Here is a 17,274-nt window from a genome sequence, read left to right as displayed (position 1 = left end):
CTAACGGCCTTTTGCTTTGGAAAATTAACTCCAAAAGCCACTAAAAATACTATCAATTAGATCAGAAAAGACATTCGGTATGTATGTGTTCCTCAAGCATTTTAGAAAGGGGATATGCTATAACTTCCCTGTTGGTTCCAGATTCAACACAGCACAAAGCAAGAAAACTTTTATTTACTACACTCACAAGTATGATTAAGTGTTCCCGTTTACTCTGGTAGGTTAAAATATCAAATACTACTTCCCACAGAAGAACTGTTTTTTAACATCTAATCCTATTTGGAGGATAAAAGGGTGGAAAAACTCAAATGTTGAACACTGCCACTTTAAGTACCATTTTTGTCTTCAGGTGAACGTACATAAGACTAAACCATGATCCAACAATAGTTTTCTATTTGGTTTCACTAGTATCACTCAAAGAACTTGACACAGGCTAATGCTTTAACACTTTCTTATCGGAGACAAATTTAACTCTAAGAACATATGACTCAACAATGTACAAAGATTTAAGAATTTGCCAATCTGTCAATCATTTTAAAGAGTCCATATAATATACATAGCAATATAATATTCATAACCAGAAACTGCACTAAGTAAACACATCATTTAGTTTGTTAAGCTCTACCTGAAAACATGCTGTTTTATTAAAACAAAACCCAAAGACTTAAATCTCAAGTTATATGGTTTTACAATTAAGTCTTACTGAAGCAGCACAGATTTCCTTTCTTACAAACAAGTTAATATGCAGGAAGAACCCACAAAGTGCACACCAACAATGTGACAAACTGTAATATGTGAAATACAAATAAATCCTGAAGTTAATCTGAAGAATGTCAAGGAGTTACCAGAGGTTATGTAGTGCCCTTGATTTTTATTTTACCTACAAGTCTACAAATTCTAAAATTTACTCAATTGATTTAACTTTTTTAATAAACAGCACCAGTCTTGCCCATTGATACAATTAAAATTTGACCTTCTCAGTTCTTAGTTCACAAGTTTATTATGAAAAACACTGCAGTGCTCTTGTGCAGTCACATCGTCTTACAGGAAGGGGGAAAAAACAGTTCTGTTCAAAACAACTCACCAGGTTCTGACAATAACAAAGAACAACATGGGGCTGAGATTTGAGTAGGGAATAAACTGAGTGCAGACAAATCATATAATTAAATTAAACGGTATCCCTGAAAATAAAAAGAACGATTTCAAAACTCACAAGTAGAAGGGAGGCCTTGGTACTTATTTTTAAAAATGTTCATTAAGCTCCAATGATTGTTTGCTGCTATCCTTATCTACAGTCATGCTGAGTAAAGCTATAGCTAAATGGAAGTTAAATTGTATTCACGAGGTGTTAATGTTTACATCTTATTATCTGCAGTCTCTCAGAGAAAGCAAAAGTAACTACAAATAGCGCTATGCCAGAAACTGGTTTCTTGACCAACAATGTCGCTTCAGCATGCAATGAACTGGTTCATTCTAAAGTGGTCACGGCTGTTGATGACAAGAGGCTTTGTATTTTTATATGGCACATCTTTTGGTCCATGTGAAAACAAGTTTTTTGAATGTTAACTATTTTCTGACACTTTGGAGTTACTGTTGCTCTTCCCATTTCCATTAGGTCGATATATGGTTCATGGCAATACTGTACAAGTTTAAAATTTCATTACAGGAAGTAGTCTGGGGTGCGACGAGTAACATGGGGCTCGCCTCTACGAGGTGCTGGGTCAAACTGCAAGCTGAAAAACAAGACAGATTCATGGTTTATGTTCCAAGACCTCCATGTACTGACAATCAAAATCAAGAACATGAGTCTTCCAAACTTTACACTTCCTATCCAATTTCAGCTTGTCTTAATGTAACAGAACCCTAATGATAATGGTCTGTTAACCATACTCCCCTTGAAAGAGTCAAGGCAAATTCAGCCACAGAGACTATGCTTTTATAAAAATATGGTTTTTACCTTGACTGAAATTCCAAACAAAACAAAACATGGTTGGTGGGGCGTGGTGGCTCACGCCTATAATCCCAGCACTTTGGGAAGACGAGGCGGGAGGATAATGAGGTCAGGAGATCGAGACCATCCTGGCTAACACGGTGAAACCCCATCTCTACTAAAAAAATACAAAAAAATTAGCCGGGCACAGTGGCGGGCGCCTGTAGTCCCAGCCACTCGGGAAGCTGAGGCAGGAGAATGGCGTGAACTCGGGAGGCGGAGCTTGCAGTGAGCTGAGATCGCGCCATTGCACTCCAGCCTGGAGGACAGAGCAAGACGCCGTCTCGGGGGAAAAAAAAAAAAAGAGAAAAAACAAACAACAAAAAAACACAAAACATGGTTTTAAAAGTGAAAAACCTAGTAATTTATACTAGGATCTATATATAATAAGTTCCTGTGGGTGTGTTTCAATGTAGGTCCATTCAAAAACTTAAAAATAAAAGTTGGAATCTAACATAGTATAATTCCTTAATAAACTCTTTTTTGAGATGAAGTCTCGCTCTGTTGCCCAGGCTGGAGTACAGTTGCGGTATCTTGGCTCACTGCAACCTCTGCCTCCCAGGTTCAAGAGATTCTCCTGCCTCAGCCTCCCAAGTAGCTAGGATTACAGGCATGCGCCACCACGTTGGGCTAATTTTTGTATTTTTAGTAGAGACGGGGTTTCACCATGTTGGTCAGGCTTATCTCGAATTCCTGATCTCAGGTGATCCACCCACCTGAGCCTCCCAAAGTGCTGGGATTACAGGCATGAGCCACCGTGCCTGGCCCCCTTAAACTCTTAAACCTCATATTTAACTATGTATTCAGGCTGGGCACTGTATCTTTTTTTTTTGAGACAGACTCTCACTCTGTCGCCCGGGCTGGAGTGCAGTTGTGCGATCTCGGCTCACTGCAAGTTCACACCATTCTCCCGCCTCAGCCTCCTGAGTAGCTGGGACTACAGGCACCCGCCACCACGCCTGGCTAATTTTTTGTATTTTTAGCAGAGACAGGGTTTCACCATGTTAGCCAGGATGGTCTCGATCTCCTGACCTCATGATCTGCCCGCCTCGGCCTCCCAAAGTGCTGGGATTCCAGGCCTGAGCCACCGTGCCTGGCCGGCACTGTATCTTATACTTGTAACGCCAACACTCTGGGAGGCCAAGGTGAAAGGATCACTTCAGCCTAGGAGTTTGAGGTAAGACTGGGCAATATAGTGACACCCTCTCTCTCAAAATAAATAAACAAACCAAAAACCTACATATTCAGTAATGCAATAAAATGTTCAAGTAGAAATACTTACAAAGAGTATTTTAGAGTATCGTCAAGTTCCATGATTGCAGCTTGGTTACCACAACGATAACAATAGTTTGGAGCACTGAAAATCGTTACTACATTTCGGTCATGGCACCAGTTATATCCCTACAAGGAAAAGGAGGCAAAAATCTTACTTTACTCCCTCAATTCAACTAAATGCTACTTCACTCAAGAGAGAAAAAAATCTCTACTCATTCCCACCCCTGCCAAAGGGGCTTAAGAAATGTTAATACTTTTTTTCTGGTTGACTTAATAATTTGCTGTACTTCATACAACCTGTAAGATACATACGTATTTGTTTTCCCCCTAATTACAAAATTTGCTTTTAGTACTAAAAAGAAAAAAAAAAGCCTTTAACAAACAGTGGCGACCACCGAAGAATGCTATCTGCCTTGCTGTAAATGATGGTGTCTCATTAGCCTCTTCTATTGCAGTGGTCTTAAAACATGATTTAAGAATGAGTATTTAAGTGGCCATTCCCTAGAGAAGTAGATACCTAATCCTGGAGATCAGAACCTTACCAATTTCGTCAGTTACAGGTAAAGGCCTGTAAGTCGTTCACTGCCCAGGAACAAATGTGATACGCCTCTAGGATCTCCAGCTTTGTTTCCTCAAAATCCATCCATCTGAATGCATGAGCTACTTTTGTTACTTTTTGTTTAGTATTGTTCACAAATTTATTTATCTTTAGCAAAGTCAGATTTCATTGATAACCACAGAGTTGTACTAGTATTAATCTAATTAGCACCTTATTTTAAAAACATGCTAATCAGTGTGCATGTCAAGAACCTTTGCCTCTTTCCCTTCTCTTCTTTCAAATTACCTGTAATCCTACCATCCAAAGGACCACTTAGAACATTTTGGTGTATTTCTTTCCAGTCTCTCCTACATACATACATGTTAAATATATGAAATGACATTGGGATCATAAAATATTATATACACACCCCAACTCCCTACATCTTACTTTCCCACTCTTAAATCCCAAGTACTTCCTAGTCATTCAGATTTCTCTGGAAACATGTTAATGGATTCATTGTAATCAACAACTTGAGCTTTTAAGTCTAGTAGTGTGCATCTACTGAAAAGGCTCAGGCTATAATGGTAAACTCATCAGAAGGAATAGATGGAATTTCTCACAAATGTCATTAATTTAAAACTCCCTAATATCTTCTTTCCTTAAGTTTACTAAAAAACAAGTCATATTTCAAAGAATAGAAGCATACCTCCATCACTAGCTGGTGAGCTCTCGACACCAACGTGAGGCCATTGGCATGATTAAATGTCTCTGAAATATCTTGCCCAAAGGTGTAACCAGCTCCTCGAGGAGATATTCCCCAACCACCACGGTCATCTGGATCTGACCACAGCAAGTCACACATTGGACCCTAAAAAATAACTTCAAGTTATAAAATGCCTTTTACAAACATGGTTAACACATTATTTGAGTAATTCATCAGAAGCAGCACCCTAAGTCACCCTCTTTGAGTGATGTTTGTGGACAACGCTAGTAGATTGTGCAGTTGAAGTCAAACATCTGCATCAAGTAAGATGTATTTTCCAGTAGACTTTATGAGACACAGCTGACATCCATGGGACCCAGCAGCAACATGCTTTAATTAATCTGCCTATATTATGCAAATTTCAGAGTCTAAGACAGACAACCTAGGTCCTAATAAGCCCAGCTCTACAGCTGTTGTGATCTTGGCAGGTTTCTTAATGTCAGCTTCTTCTGAACAATAGGGCAGACAAGAGTGTTCACACCTCAAGTTGTTTTTGAGAATTATGAGAGAGAATACATCTAATGAACTTATAATTAAACCTCTCCACTCTTTAATAAGTTTTCTGGAAAGATTTTATCAAATAAAAGTCATACCTCATGGGGAACTTCTTGTAGGCGATCAAGTGCTCTGATATGATCCAGTGTATCTATAGATGGCGAGAGACCACCATGTAGACAGAAGATCTGAAAAGAGTGGTTTAAAAGGTTAACCTCACCTAAAAAATTTGTAAACATTCTTGGCTGGGCACAGTGGCTCATGCCTGTAACCCCAGCACTTGGGGAAGCTGAGGCAGGAGGACTGTTTGAGGCCAGGAGTTTGAGACCAGCCTGAGCAACACAGCAACACCCTGTGTCTCTATAAAAATTTTTTAAAAATGAACTGGACGCCCCCATCACTTGGCCCCTCTGGTGTTTCTGTGCTCTGCCTGAATGAGGCCTGACTTTGCAGGATTCAGCTTTGCTCCAGCCCACTCTAAACTATTGAGTACACTCCCATTCTTCCTAATAGAACATCACTGTCACACCCAGACTCCACCTCAAACAGCTCCTTTGAGAAAACTTTTTGGATATCATTCCTGCCCCCTGCCAGAGACTAGTATCTCCACGCTCATAAAATTTTATTATAAGTTCTTTTGTGTGCACAGTAATTAGTTCCTTACATCTCCCAGACTTGTCCAAAAACAGTCTGAGAGAATAAATGGGCTACATCATCCACCCCTGTGATCCCATCATATAGCTCAGTGCCTGATATAAAGAATAATGCACTTTAAAAAGCTGGACACATTTGTCAAATTAATTTTTTAAAATTTGAATAAATGCTATCAATATCTACTAAAAAATATCCCTAAAGGGGTATAACAGTGGAAAGAGTCAGGAGCACCTGAACATTAAAGGAAGTTGATTCTCTGAAATAATCAGCAATGAGTTTTAGATCCACATACCTGCCCATCCACCAAGGCAGTGAGAGGAAGATAGTCAAAAAGATCTGTAAAATATTTCCATACATTTGCATTTCCATATTTTCTTAAACACTCATCATAGAAACCATAAACTTGTGTGATCTGTCTGCTCTCATGATTCCCTCGAAGAATGGTGATGCGTTCACGGTAACGAACCTAAAACAACAAAATGCAAAACATAAACAACTAGCTCTTTCAAAAACCAATGAAAATTCAAGAAACTTTCTATAGAAAAAAATGCAGAGTCACAATTTTGTTGAAAAAACAGCACACATCCTCATATCATAGTGAACCAAAACCACAGCTCTACACAGTGTTTAAATGCCCATGGGATGTTTGCCCACATCATCTCAACTAAAATCAAACTCCCTCTACCACCAACTTTATACCAAACATAATCAATGGCATACAAAACCACATAAACTACTTTACAGTTCAATAATTTTTCACAAATTTATAGTTATGCAATAATCACCACAATCCAGTTTTAGAACCTTTCCATTATCCCAAAAAGATCCCTAATGCAGTCACTCTCCACTCCCACTCTAGCTCCTGGCAACCACTGATTTACTTTCTGTCTTAAGTTTGTCTTTTCTAGAAATGTCATATAAATGGAATACAAAATGTAGTCTTTTGGTTAATATCACCTAGAATATTTCTGAGGCTCACCCATGTAATGGCATAGATCAGTGGTTTGTTCCTTTTCACAGTTGCACAGTCCTTCACTGTATGCCTATACCATTTTTTGTTTCTCTATTCACAGGTAAGATGAACTGGTAATTATGTTATTGAGGTTTTTGGCTACTATGAATAATGTTGCCATAATCATATGCGTGGAAGTTTTTCTGTGGACATATGCTTTCATTTCTCTTGGGAAGATTCCTAGGAATGTAATTGTTGGATCATGTGGTAATGTTTAACTTTTTGAGAAACCGTCAAGTTGTTTTTCAAAGTAGCTAGACCATGTTATATCCCCACCAGTAATGCATGAAGAGTTTAAATCTCTGGTATTAACCAACACTTGGTATTATCAACCTTACTGATTACAACCATTCTAATAGGTGTGAAGTAGTATCTCAGCTACTTTAATTTGCATTTCCCTGATTACAACTGATATCAAGCAGCTTTTCATGTGCTCATTGACCACTCATGTATCATCTTCTTGGGTAAAGTATCTATTCAAATATTTTCTCCATTTAACAATTATCTGTCTCGTTATTGAGCTATAAAAGTTTTTTTGTTGTTGTTTGCTTTTGTTTTCTAATATCTGAATACAAGTACTTCTTTTCTGGTGTCATCTTTTGAAGAAACAGAATCTTAATTTTGATAAAGTCCAATTTTTCAATTTTTTATGGATTGTGCTTTTGTTATATCTAAGAATCTTTACTTAACCTGACAAAGATTTTCTGGTTTTTTATTCTAGAAGTTTTGTAGCTTTAGCTCTTACATTTAGATCTACGATACATTCTGATCCATTTGCTTCAGCACCATTTACTGAAAGAAACATCCTCTCTCCCAGTATTCTTTTGCTAAGGCTGCCGCAACAAAGCATCAAAGAACAGGCAGCTTAAACAACAGAAATTTACTTCCTCACAGTTTCAGAGGCAGAAGTCCAAGATCACGGTGTCAGCAGAGCTGGTTTCTTCTGAAGGCCTCTCTCCTTGATTTATGGATGCTCATCTTCTCCACCTGTCTTATCTTCTCCCCATTTGTGTCCTAATCTCTAATAAGGATACCACTTACACTGGATTAGGGTCCAACCATGTGACCCCACCACTTTACCTTAATTACCTGTCCAAATACAGTCACATTCTGAGGTGCTGTGGGTTAGGACTTAGACAAATGAATTTTGGGGGCTACAATTCAGCCCATTACACCTCCATGAGTAATTTTTCCCCCCCAGATAGGGTCTCACTCTGTCACCCAGGTTCAACTGCACTGGTGTAGCTCACCGCAGCCTCAAATTCCTAGGCTCAAGCAATCCTCCCACCTCAGCCTCCAGAGTGGCTAGGACTACAGCACATGGCAACATGTCTGGCTAAAACTGTTTTCTGAAGAGATGGTGTCTCACTAGGTTGCCCAGGCTGCTTGCATAAACTCTTGAAGGTAGCACACTCATTCCTCTTTGAGCACTGGATTCATCCTGGGTTTTTATTTTTAGCACAGGTTAGCTCTTTTCATAGTATTTGGAGTCACCGCAGAAACCTTCCACCATCTAGTCCAACTCCTTCATTTTACAGCTGCAGAAAATAACAACCTCCAAAAATATTTTGTAGCATTTTACACAATTCAGATATTAATCACGAAAATTCAGCTCAAGCTAAAACCACATCTCACTGCTTCTCTAATATTAGGAAAGTCTGTGACAGTCATTTTATCATTTTGAATATTATTTAATAAAAATCAGTCTGTTGCCTAGGAAAATTTTTTTTTAAAATCTCCCCAAGATTTTTAGGTAAAGATAAAGTCAAACAATTTATTTAAAGGGAAAGGCGGAAGCCTGCCACCCTAACAGCTATTTACCATGTTTTGCTTCATGTTCAGATCATCATCGGTACATTTTGCAAAGCTACAACTGGCATGTAATGCATGTAATTTTGGAACTTGCTTTTTTCAGTTATCATTTCTATTGTTCTAGAGTTTTGTTTTTTGAAGACACAGGGGTCTTGCTCTGTCACACGGCTGGAGTGCAGCAGTGCACCATGGCTCACTGTAGCCTTGACCTCCCAGGTTCGAGTGATCCTCCCACCTCAGCTTCCCGAGTAGCTGAGACTACAAGCGTACACCACTGTACCTGGCTTTTTTTTTTTTTTTAACTTTTTGTAGAGATGGGGTCTATGTTGACCAGGCTATTCTTGAACTCCTGGACTTAAGTGATCCTCTCCGCCTTCCCCAGCCTCCCAAAGTGTTGAGATAACAGGCGCCAACCACTGCACCCAGCCTATTCTAGATTATTACTGTCATGGTTAATGGCTGGAAACTATTCAACTGAGATAAACTATAATGTACATATTCACTGTTAAATATTTACAGCAAATGTTTTATTGAATTTCTTCCTCAGAAAAAATCTTTTTTACTTGAACAAAATTCTTCCTTAGTTTTTTTTTTTTTTGAGACAGGGTCTCACCGTCACCCAAGCTACAGTGTGGGGTGGCAAGATCAAGTCTCATTGCAGCCACGACCTCCTGGGCTCAAGTAACTCTCCCCACCTCAGCCTCCTGAGTAGCTGGGACTACAGGCCTGTGCCACCACACTTGGTTAATTATTATTACTATTTTTTTGTAGACAAGGTCTCACTATGTCACCCAGGCTGGTCTCAAACTCTTGGACTCAAGCAATATGCCCACCTTGTCCTGTCCTCCCAAAGTGCTGGGATTACAGCCACGAGTCACCGTGACCAGCTGATGTAAACATTTTGACATTTGGTATGTTTATACATTTATAATACTTCAAAAGTATCTAAAAACACAAACCTGATTATATTATCTCTCCATACCGCAATTTACTGAACTAAAGTATCTATTTGACCAGCCCTTTAACATTTTTCCTTTCTTTTTTTTTCTTTTTGAGACACAGTCTCGCTCTGTTGTCCAAGCTGGCGTGCAGTGGCACAATCTCAGCTCACTGCAACCTCCGCCTCCTGGGTTCAAGCAATTCTCCTGCCTCAGCCTCCAGAGTAGCTGGGATTACAGGCACCCGCCACCACCCCCGGCTAGTTTTCTGTACTTTTAGTAGAGATGGGGCTTCACTATGTTCTCCAGGCTGGTCTCGCACTCCTGACCTCAGGTGATCTGCCTGCCTCAGTGTCCCAAAGTGCTGGGATTACAGGCGTGAGCCATCACACCCAGCCTATTTTTTCAAACAATTTGACTGACGCATTCATTTTTTTCCTTTTGTTTTGATTCTGTACCATCCCCTTACTCAGAATGCAGACGCCTATGATTTGTAAGTCTGAAACCTGAACATATGCATTCCCAAATGTGGAATTTTGTTTTATTTAACATTCAGATAGAGAAAATAACTGGGAAAAAAATATTCAAGAGGACCGTCTTACCCATTTCAACAACCCCCAACATAAAACTGAAATTACCTTAAGAGCTACAAGCAGTGTAACTGTTTCAACTGAATAATATCCTCTGTCAACATAATCTCCCATAAACAAGTAATTTGTATCTGGTGATTTGCCACCAATTCTAAACAGTTCCATGAGATCATGAAATTGCCCATGCACATCTCCACAGACAGTGACTGGACATCGAACCTCTTGCACGTTGGATTCTTTTGTCAGGATTTCTTTAGCCTACAGATGGGAGACAAAAATAAGGCAATACATTTGGCATTAAACAATATTAACAAAGATTTGTTTACTTACACTTAATGTAACTTAAGGGGCAGACTCAGTCTAAGATAAAATTGCAGGCATTTATGATCCCATTAAAATAAGCGAGATATGATTATAATCCATTAGGTATCTCACCCTGTTACCTAGGAAAAAAATGTGCATTCCTATCATCAATACCAGGAGTTTTTAAAAAACCTATCAAATTGCCATCTAATTAAATACTGTTAGCAGCCACATAAAATCAATGAAAATGGAACAGGACATTCAGGTACCTACTTCCTTACCTTTAGAGTTCTAACTACAATACAGCACTCAAAGATTCAATTTTTTTTTTTTTTTTTTTTGAGACAGGGTCTCATTTTGTCACCCAGGCTGGAGTGCAGTGGTATGATCACAGCTCACTATACCCTGGATCTTCTTGGCTCAGGGAATGTTCCCACCTCCCACCTCAGTAGCGGGGACCACAGGGACACGCCACCATGGCTGGCTAATTTTCACAAACTTCTCTGTAGAGATGGGGTCTCACCACGTTGCACAGGTGTTCTCGAACTCCTGGGTTCAAGTGATCCTCCAGCCTCATCCTCCCAAGGCTTGGGATTACATGCATAATCTACCTCACCTCAGCCCTGTTTGACTTTTTAAAAACATGTTTTTGGCCAGGCACCGTGGCCCATGCCTATGAGAAAATCATTTGCTCAGCCATCTGAGTGACTACTATGTACCAAGTCCCGTGCTAGCAACTGGACATACAGTGGTGAACAAGATGGCTCATTCCCACTACCGTAGAGGGAAGAAGGACCACAAACAAGTAACCAAGCCAAAAGTACACTGTGTTAAGTGTCACAAAGGAAAGGGAAAGGGTAACTGGGAGAGACCTCTTTACATAAGATACCAAAACAAAGTACCAGAGAATTGCTGCTAACGAGCCATGACAACCACAGATGACAAGGACTGGGTTCAAGGCATTGGTAATGCAATCTTAGCTGCACATCGAAAATCCCAATGCCCAGCCAGGCCCAGTGGCTCACAGCTGTAATCCCAGCACTTCAGGAGGCCGAGGTGGGCGGATCACTTGAGGTCAGGAGTTCGAGGCCAGCCTGGCCATCATGGTGAAACCCCGTCTCCACTAAAAATACAAAAAAATTAGCCAGGCATGGAGCTGCATGACTGTAGTACCAGCTACCAGGGAGGCTGAGGCAGGAGAACTGCTTAAACCTGGGAGGTGGAGGTTGCAGTGAGCCAAGATCTCATCACTGCACTCCAGCTTAGGTGACAGATCAAGACTCTGTCTGAAAACAAAAACAAAAACACCAACGCCCATCCCTTCCCCTAATTAATCAAGTAAGAATTGTGGAGAGTGGAATCAAACCATCAATAATTTTTAAACACCCCAACCCTTCCTTTCCTCAGTGTGCAACCAAGTTTAAGAACCACTATTTTCAAGTCTTCAAACATTTTTGGGGGCCTATTTCAGGATGCCTATCAATCAGTGACATCCCTAAAGTGACCTAACATTTTACTGAGTTTAGAAGAAATTTCCACTGTGCTTTTTTCAATTTATACTGTGGCTCATGCTTATAATCCCAGCACTTTGGGAGGCTAAGGAGGGTGGACGGCTTGAGCCCAGGAGTTCAAGACCAGGCTGGAGTACAGTGGCGTGATCTCGGCTCACTATAACCTCTACCTCCCAGGTTCAAACGATCCTCCTGCCTCAGTCTCCATGAATAACTGGGACCACAGGTGTGCACCATTATGCCTATTTTGTATTTTTTGTAGAGGTGAGGTTTCACCATGTTGTCCAGGCTGGCCTCGAACTCCTGAGCTTAAATGATTTGCCCGCCTCTGCCTCCCAAAGTGCTGGATTACAGGTGTTAGCCACTACAACGGCCTGAGATATCTATTAAGAAATATGTACAACCCATTATTATCAAATCCTACTTCATTTTGAAATTTTTCTCTCCAGGGTAATTCCAGCTTCCCATTAATTATCACGAAAAAACACAAATTCACTAGGCATATTCCATTACCAAGTCTGTCTGGCATTAATACCACATCTAGTGTTTTTTCAGCACCTATCATATATTAATGAAAATAACTGAATGAAATAAGTCCTACACTGAGAAGAAACTTGCCAAAGTTATTCAGAAGTTTTAAAAGGGCATGACATAAGAAAACAGATGGTTATATATCATGTACATCTTGCCTTGATGTAATTTTCACATTTAAATCTATCAGAAGTTAAATGTTAATATACATCTGTGAATATCTGTTTACCTGCAAGGCTCTCCTCTGTATGAATAATAAAAAATTGACTTTCAGGACTGCCTGAAGTTCCTTACTACAAGTGACTCAAAATTTCTATTCAAATCATGAAGGAAAATTAAGTCTAAATGCTATTTGTTGCTGTTATTTCAATTTAGGCAAATCACAACGATAAACACATCTATTTTTTAAACTATACAAATTAGTCATACATTCTTGTAAAAAAATTTGGCACAGATAAAATGAAATGTACCCTTTGAGCACCCTGCACAATCCCAACCCCTTTGGGCACAGTTACCAATAAAATCCTGATGCACAGACGCTCCTCAATTTGTAACACAGCTGCATCCAGATAATCCTATTGTAAACATAATCGAGTCAAAAGTGTGTTTTCAGCTTACAATGCTTTCAATTTATGATACACTTATCTGGATGTAGGGATGTAGTCCCATCATAAACTGAGGGGTATACTGAATGTCTATCACTTTCACACCATCATTAAGTCGAAAAATCGGGGACTGTCTGTATATCCTTTTAAAACTTTGTTTACAAAGTTTACACACATACTGTATGTCTACAGAAACAGTAGTTTTCCTTTGCATTTTTAAACTAGAAACAATATTGTTCAGCAGCCTGCTTTTCTAACAATACATAATAATATATAACATTTATTGAGACAGCTGGTCAATTTCTCATAGGGGAGGCAGAGTATCCCCTCACCAATTACAATGGCAGAGCAGTGTGAAACAACAGCAATATATATCCTAGTATTTTCTCCTTTGTATACATATGCAGGCTCATTTCCTGAGAGAAGATACTATGAAGTGAATTTAACTAGTGTATCAGGTAGTTTGATTTTTAAATGTTGACATTACCAAACTGTCCTTTAAAATAAAAAGAACAGTTAACTCTTAAGTGAAATTTCTAACTTGTGAATCCAGAAAAGCTAACCAAAGCTGTTTCTTCCCTTCCTACCAAACTTCACAGATCAGAACAAGTATAATTAAACACTGGCGTTAACAGTGGTATACAGTAGAAGCAATCACCCCTCAGACCAGAGAAAGAAAAATAAAAATTAAATTAAATTAAATTAAAAAAATCACCCAATCAACTATTAAGTAGATCTTAACAAAAATGCAACCTTGGAAAGAACCAGTTTTAAGCATGATTTTGGTTGTTTTGTTGTTGTTTTTTTTTCTTTTTTGGTCTCAACTTACCAGCTCTCAGATAGTTACTACTACAATAAAACAGACTACACAAGAACACTAGAACAATAAAAGCTACAGATGTTCATATAAAAGATCATTTTGGGCTGGGTGCGGTGGCTCATGCCTGTAATCCCAAATCCCAATACTTTGCGAGGCTGAGGCGAGTGGATTACCTGAGGTCAGGAGTTCCAGACCAGCCTGGCCAACATGGTAAAACCCTGTCTCTACTAAAAACACAAAACAGCTGGGTGCTGTGGTGCATGGCTGTAATCTCAGCTACCTGGGAAACTGAGGCACGAGAATCGTTTGAACCTGGGAGGCGGAGGTTGCAGTAAGCCAAGATGGCTTCACTGCACTATAGCCAGAGTGACAGAGCAAGACTCCATCTCAAAAAAAAAAAAATCATTTTGGCAAGTGCAGCAGCTCATGCCTGTAATCCCAACACTTTGGAAGGCAAAAGCAGGAGGATGGTCAGCAGTTCAGAGGCCAGCCTGGGCAACAACATATTGAGACCCCTCTACAGAAAATAAAAAAATTAGCCACTGAAGTTTTAGGTACCCAGAAGGCTGAGCTGGGAGAATCGCCTGAGCCCAGGAGTTCAAGGATGCAGTGAGCCGTGATCATACCACCACACTCCAGCCTGGTAGACAGCCATTTCAAAAAAAAAATTAAAAATAAAATAAAGATAAGCTGTGCTATCACAAGGACTTAGGCCTTGTAAATCCTGAAAGCACCTAATAAGAGTGGCTTTATGGATCACCTCCAGAGCCTCCAGACCTTTAGGAACCATCATTTTCAAAGGTGGTTACACAATCTCAACTGTCTAATTTAATACTCAAAGTAAATGGTAGAACCAGACTTTTAAGTAACTTAATTTTGACATTTGAGGTTTTTTATTTTTAATAACAACCTTTTTACTGTGGCATTTTGACTTCTATAAAGTCTCATGTCACCTGAATTAAGAACTGAAGGACAAGCAAAAGCAAATCACACATACCAAACCTTTTGCTTCCCCTAAAACATTTTTCCAGGATCTCAAATTTCTTAGGTAATATGGTCAACATCTGGGAAAAAAATTAAGATAAAGTTTTTAAAAGAATGTAATTAGGGCTGCGCACAGTGGCTCACACCTATAATCCCAGCACTTTGGGAGGCCAAGGCAGGTGGATCACTTGAGGTCAGAGGCTCGAGACCAGCCTGACCAACATAGTGAAACCCCGGCTCTACTAAAAAGCCAGGAATGGTGGCACACACTTGTAATCCTAGCTACTCAGGAGGCTGAGGGCAGGGGCATCACTTGAACCCAATGACCCAAGATCATGCCATTGTACTATAGCCTGGGTGACAGAGCGAGACTCCATCTCAAAAAAAAAAAAAAGAATATAATTAGTACCATACTGGTTTTCATTTATCAGAACCCTTCTGAAATTCAGTCAAAGGGTATAGACTGAAATGAATGAATTTCAAGCAAACAAAAATTTGGTATAAACTTCCAAGAACAAGGTTAAAACTGGAATGAGGCTATTCTCTTAATAACACCTTATCAAAGTAACTGTGGGAAGTTAAACATCTCACACTGTCCTAGAATCCAAAAAATTTGCAGATTCACTTGAAGGAAAGCAATCTTTAAGGATACTTTATAAAACCTTTTTTTTTTTGAGACAAGGTCTCAAAAGCACTATCATGGCTCACTGCAGCCTTGATCTCCCACCCAAGCTCAAGTAATCCTCCCACCTGTCTCTGGAGTAGCTGGGACTGCAGGCATGCACTACTGAGGACACTATCTTATTACCAGTATCCTCTCGGCATTCTGGTTTGGATTCAGAAATCCCACAACCTTATTTCCAATCCACTATTAATCAGCCATAAGATAAATGACCCACAGACTCAACATTCTTGAATACAGGCCATCATAACCACTGTAGTAACATGAAATTACAAACAAAGCAGGCTTAAACTAGACTTCATAAATCATCCATGCTGTTTTTCACGGAAGAGAACGATTTTGTTTTTGTTTTTGAGACAGAGTTTCGCTCTTGTTGCCTGGGCTGGAGTGCAATGACGCAATCTGGGTTCACTGGAACCTCCGTCTCCTAGGTTCTCCTGCCTCAGCTTCCTGAGTAGCTGGGATTACAGGTGCATGCCACCACGTCCAGCTAATTTTTTTTTTTTTTTTTTAGTAGAGACAGGATTTCACCATCTTGCCCAGGCTGGTCTTGAACTCTGGACCTGAGGTGACCCACCCACCCTGGCCTCCCAAAGGCTGGGATTATAGCCACTGCGCCCAGCGGAAGACAATTTTTAAAAGTACATGAACCAAAAACAGATTCACTAACCACTTATCATTTTTGGCTGAGCACAGTGGCTCACGTCTGTAATCCTAGCACTTTGGGAGGCCAAGGTGGATGAATCACTTGAGGTCAGGAGTTTCGAAACCAGCCTGGCCAACATGGTGAAACCCCATCTGTACTAAAAATACAAAAAACTTAGCCAGGCGTGGTGGCGGGCACCTGTAATCCCAGCTACTCAGGAGGCTGAGGTAGGAGAATCATCACTTGAACCTGGGAGGCGAGGTTGCAGTGAGCAGAGACCATGCCACTGTACTCAAGCCTGGGTGACAGAGCAAGACTCCAAGACTCCGTCTCAAAAATAGTAACAGTAATTTCCTTAAGAGCACACAATAACTACAGGCATGCCCCATTTTACTGTGCTTCACTTTACTGCACTTTGCATATGTTGCATTTTTTAATAAATCAAAGCTTTGTGGCAACCCTGTGTGGAGCAAGTCTATCAGCACCATTTTCCCACCATCATGTGCTCACTTCTTGTCTGTCACATCTTGGTACTTCTAAAATTATTTCAAACCTTTTCATTACTATTGTATGTTATGGTGATATGTGATCAGTGATCTTTGATGTTACTATTATTAATTGTTTTGGGGCACTACAAACCGTGCCCATAAGATAATGAAATTAATAAATGTCGTATATATTCTTACTGCTGCTGACTGGTCATTCTGTCTCTTCCTCTCCTTGGGGCTCCCTATCCCCTGAGATACAATATTGAAATTAGGCCAATTAATAACCCTACAATGGCCTCCAAATGTTCAAGTGAAAGGAAGACTTGCATATCTCTCACTTTAAATGAAAAGTTAGAAATTATTAAACTTAGGAGAGGGCATATGGAAACTCAAGACAGGCCTAAAGGTAGGCTTCTTGCACCAAACTGCCAAGGTATAAATGCAAAGGAAAAGTTCTTTAAGGAAATTAGAAATGCTACTTCAGTGAACACACAAATAGTAAGCCAAACAGTCTCATTGCTGATATAGACAAAGTTTTAGTGGTTTGGATAGATCAAATCAGCCACAACATTCGCTTAAAAGCCAAAGCCTGGCCGGGCGCGGTGGCTCACGCCTGTAATCCCAGCACTTTGGG

General features: G+C 39.9%; 1 protein-coding gene across 1 annotated transcript in view; it reads right to left on the bottom strand.

Annotated features, from left to right (window-relative positions):
* Positions 1-614: 614 nt before the first annotated feature.
* The window catches only part of PPP2CA (protein phosphatase 2, catalytic subunit, alpha isozyme), a 27,389-nt gene continuing 10,729 nt past the window's right edge, over positions 615-17,274 (bottom strand). The window contains exons 2-7 of the mRNA XM_011969229.1: positions 10,119-10,328; positions 6,011-6,184; positions 5,163-5,252; positions 4,513-4,674; positions 3,273-3,391; positions 615-1,733 (exon numbers count right to left, since the gene is read on the bottom strand). Of these exons, the coding sequence (XP_011824619.1) occupies positions 1,661-1,733; positions 3,273-3,391; positions 4,513-4,674; positions 5,163-5,252; positions 6,011-6,184; positions 10,119-10,328 (828 nt within the window). The 3' untranslated portion in view covers positions 615-1,660. The remainder of the gene's footprint in view (positions 1,734-3,272; positions 3,392-4,512; positions 4,675-5,162; positions 5,253-6,010; positions 6,185-10,118; positions 10,329-17,274) is intronic.

The sequence above is a fragment of the Mandrillus leucophaeus genome, unplaced genomic scaffold, assembly GCF_000951045.1.
Source record: "Mandrillus leucophaeus isolate KB7577 unplaced genomic scaffold, Mleu.le_1.0 Scaffold88, whole genome shotgun sequence".
NCBI lineage: Eukaryota > Metazoa > Chordata > Mammalia > Primates > Cercopithecidae > Mandrillus > Mandrillus leucophaeus.
The sequence above is the reverse complement of the archived record's forward strand: the minus strand, read 5'-3'. Positions and strand labels throughout refer to the sequence as shown.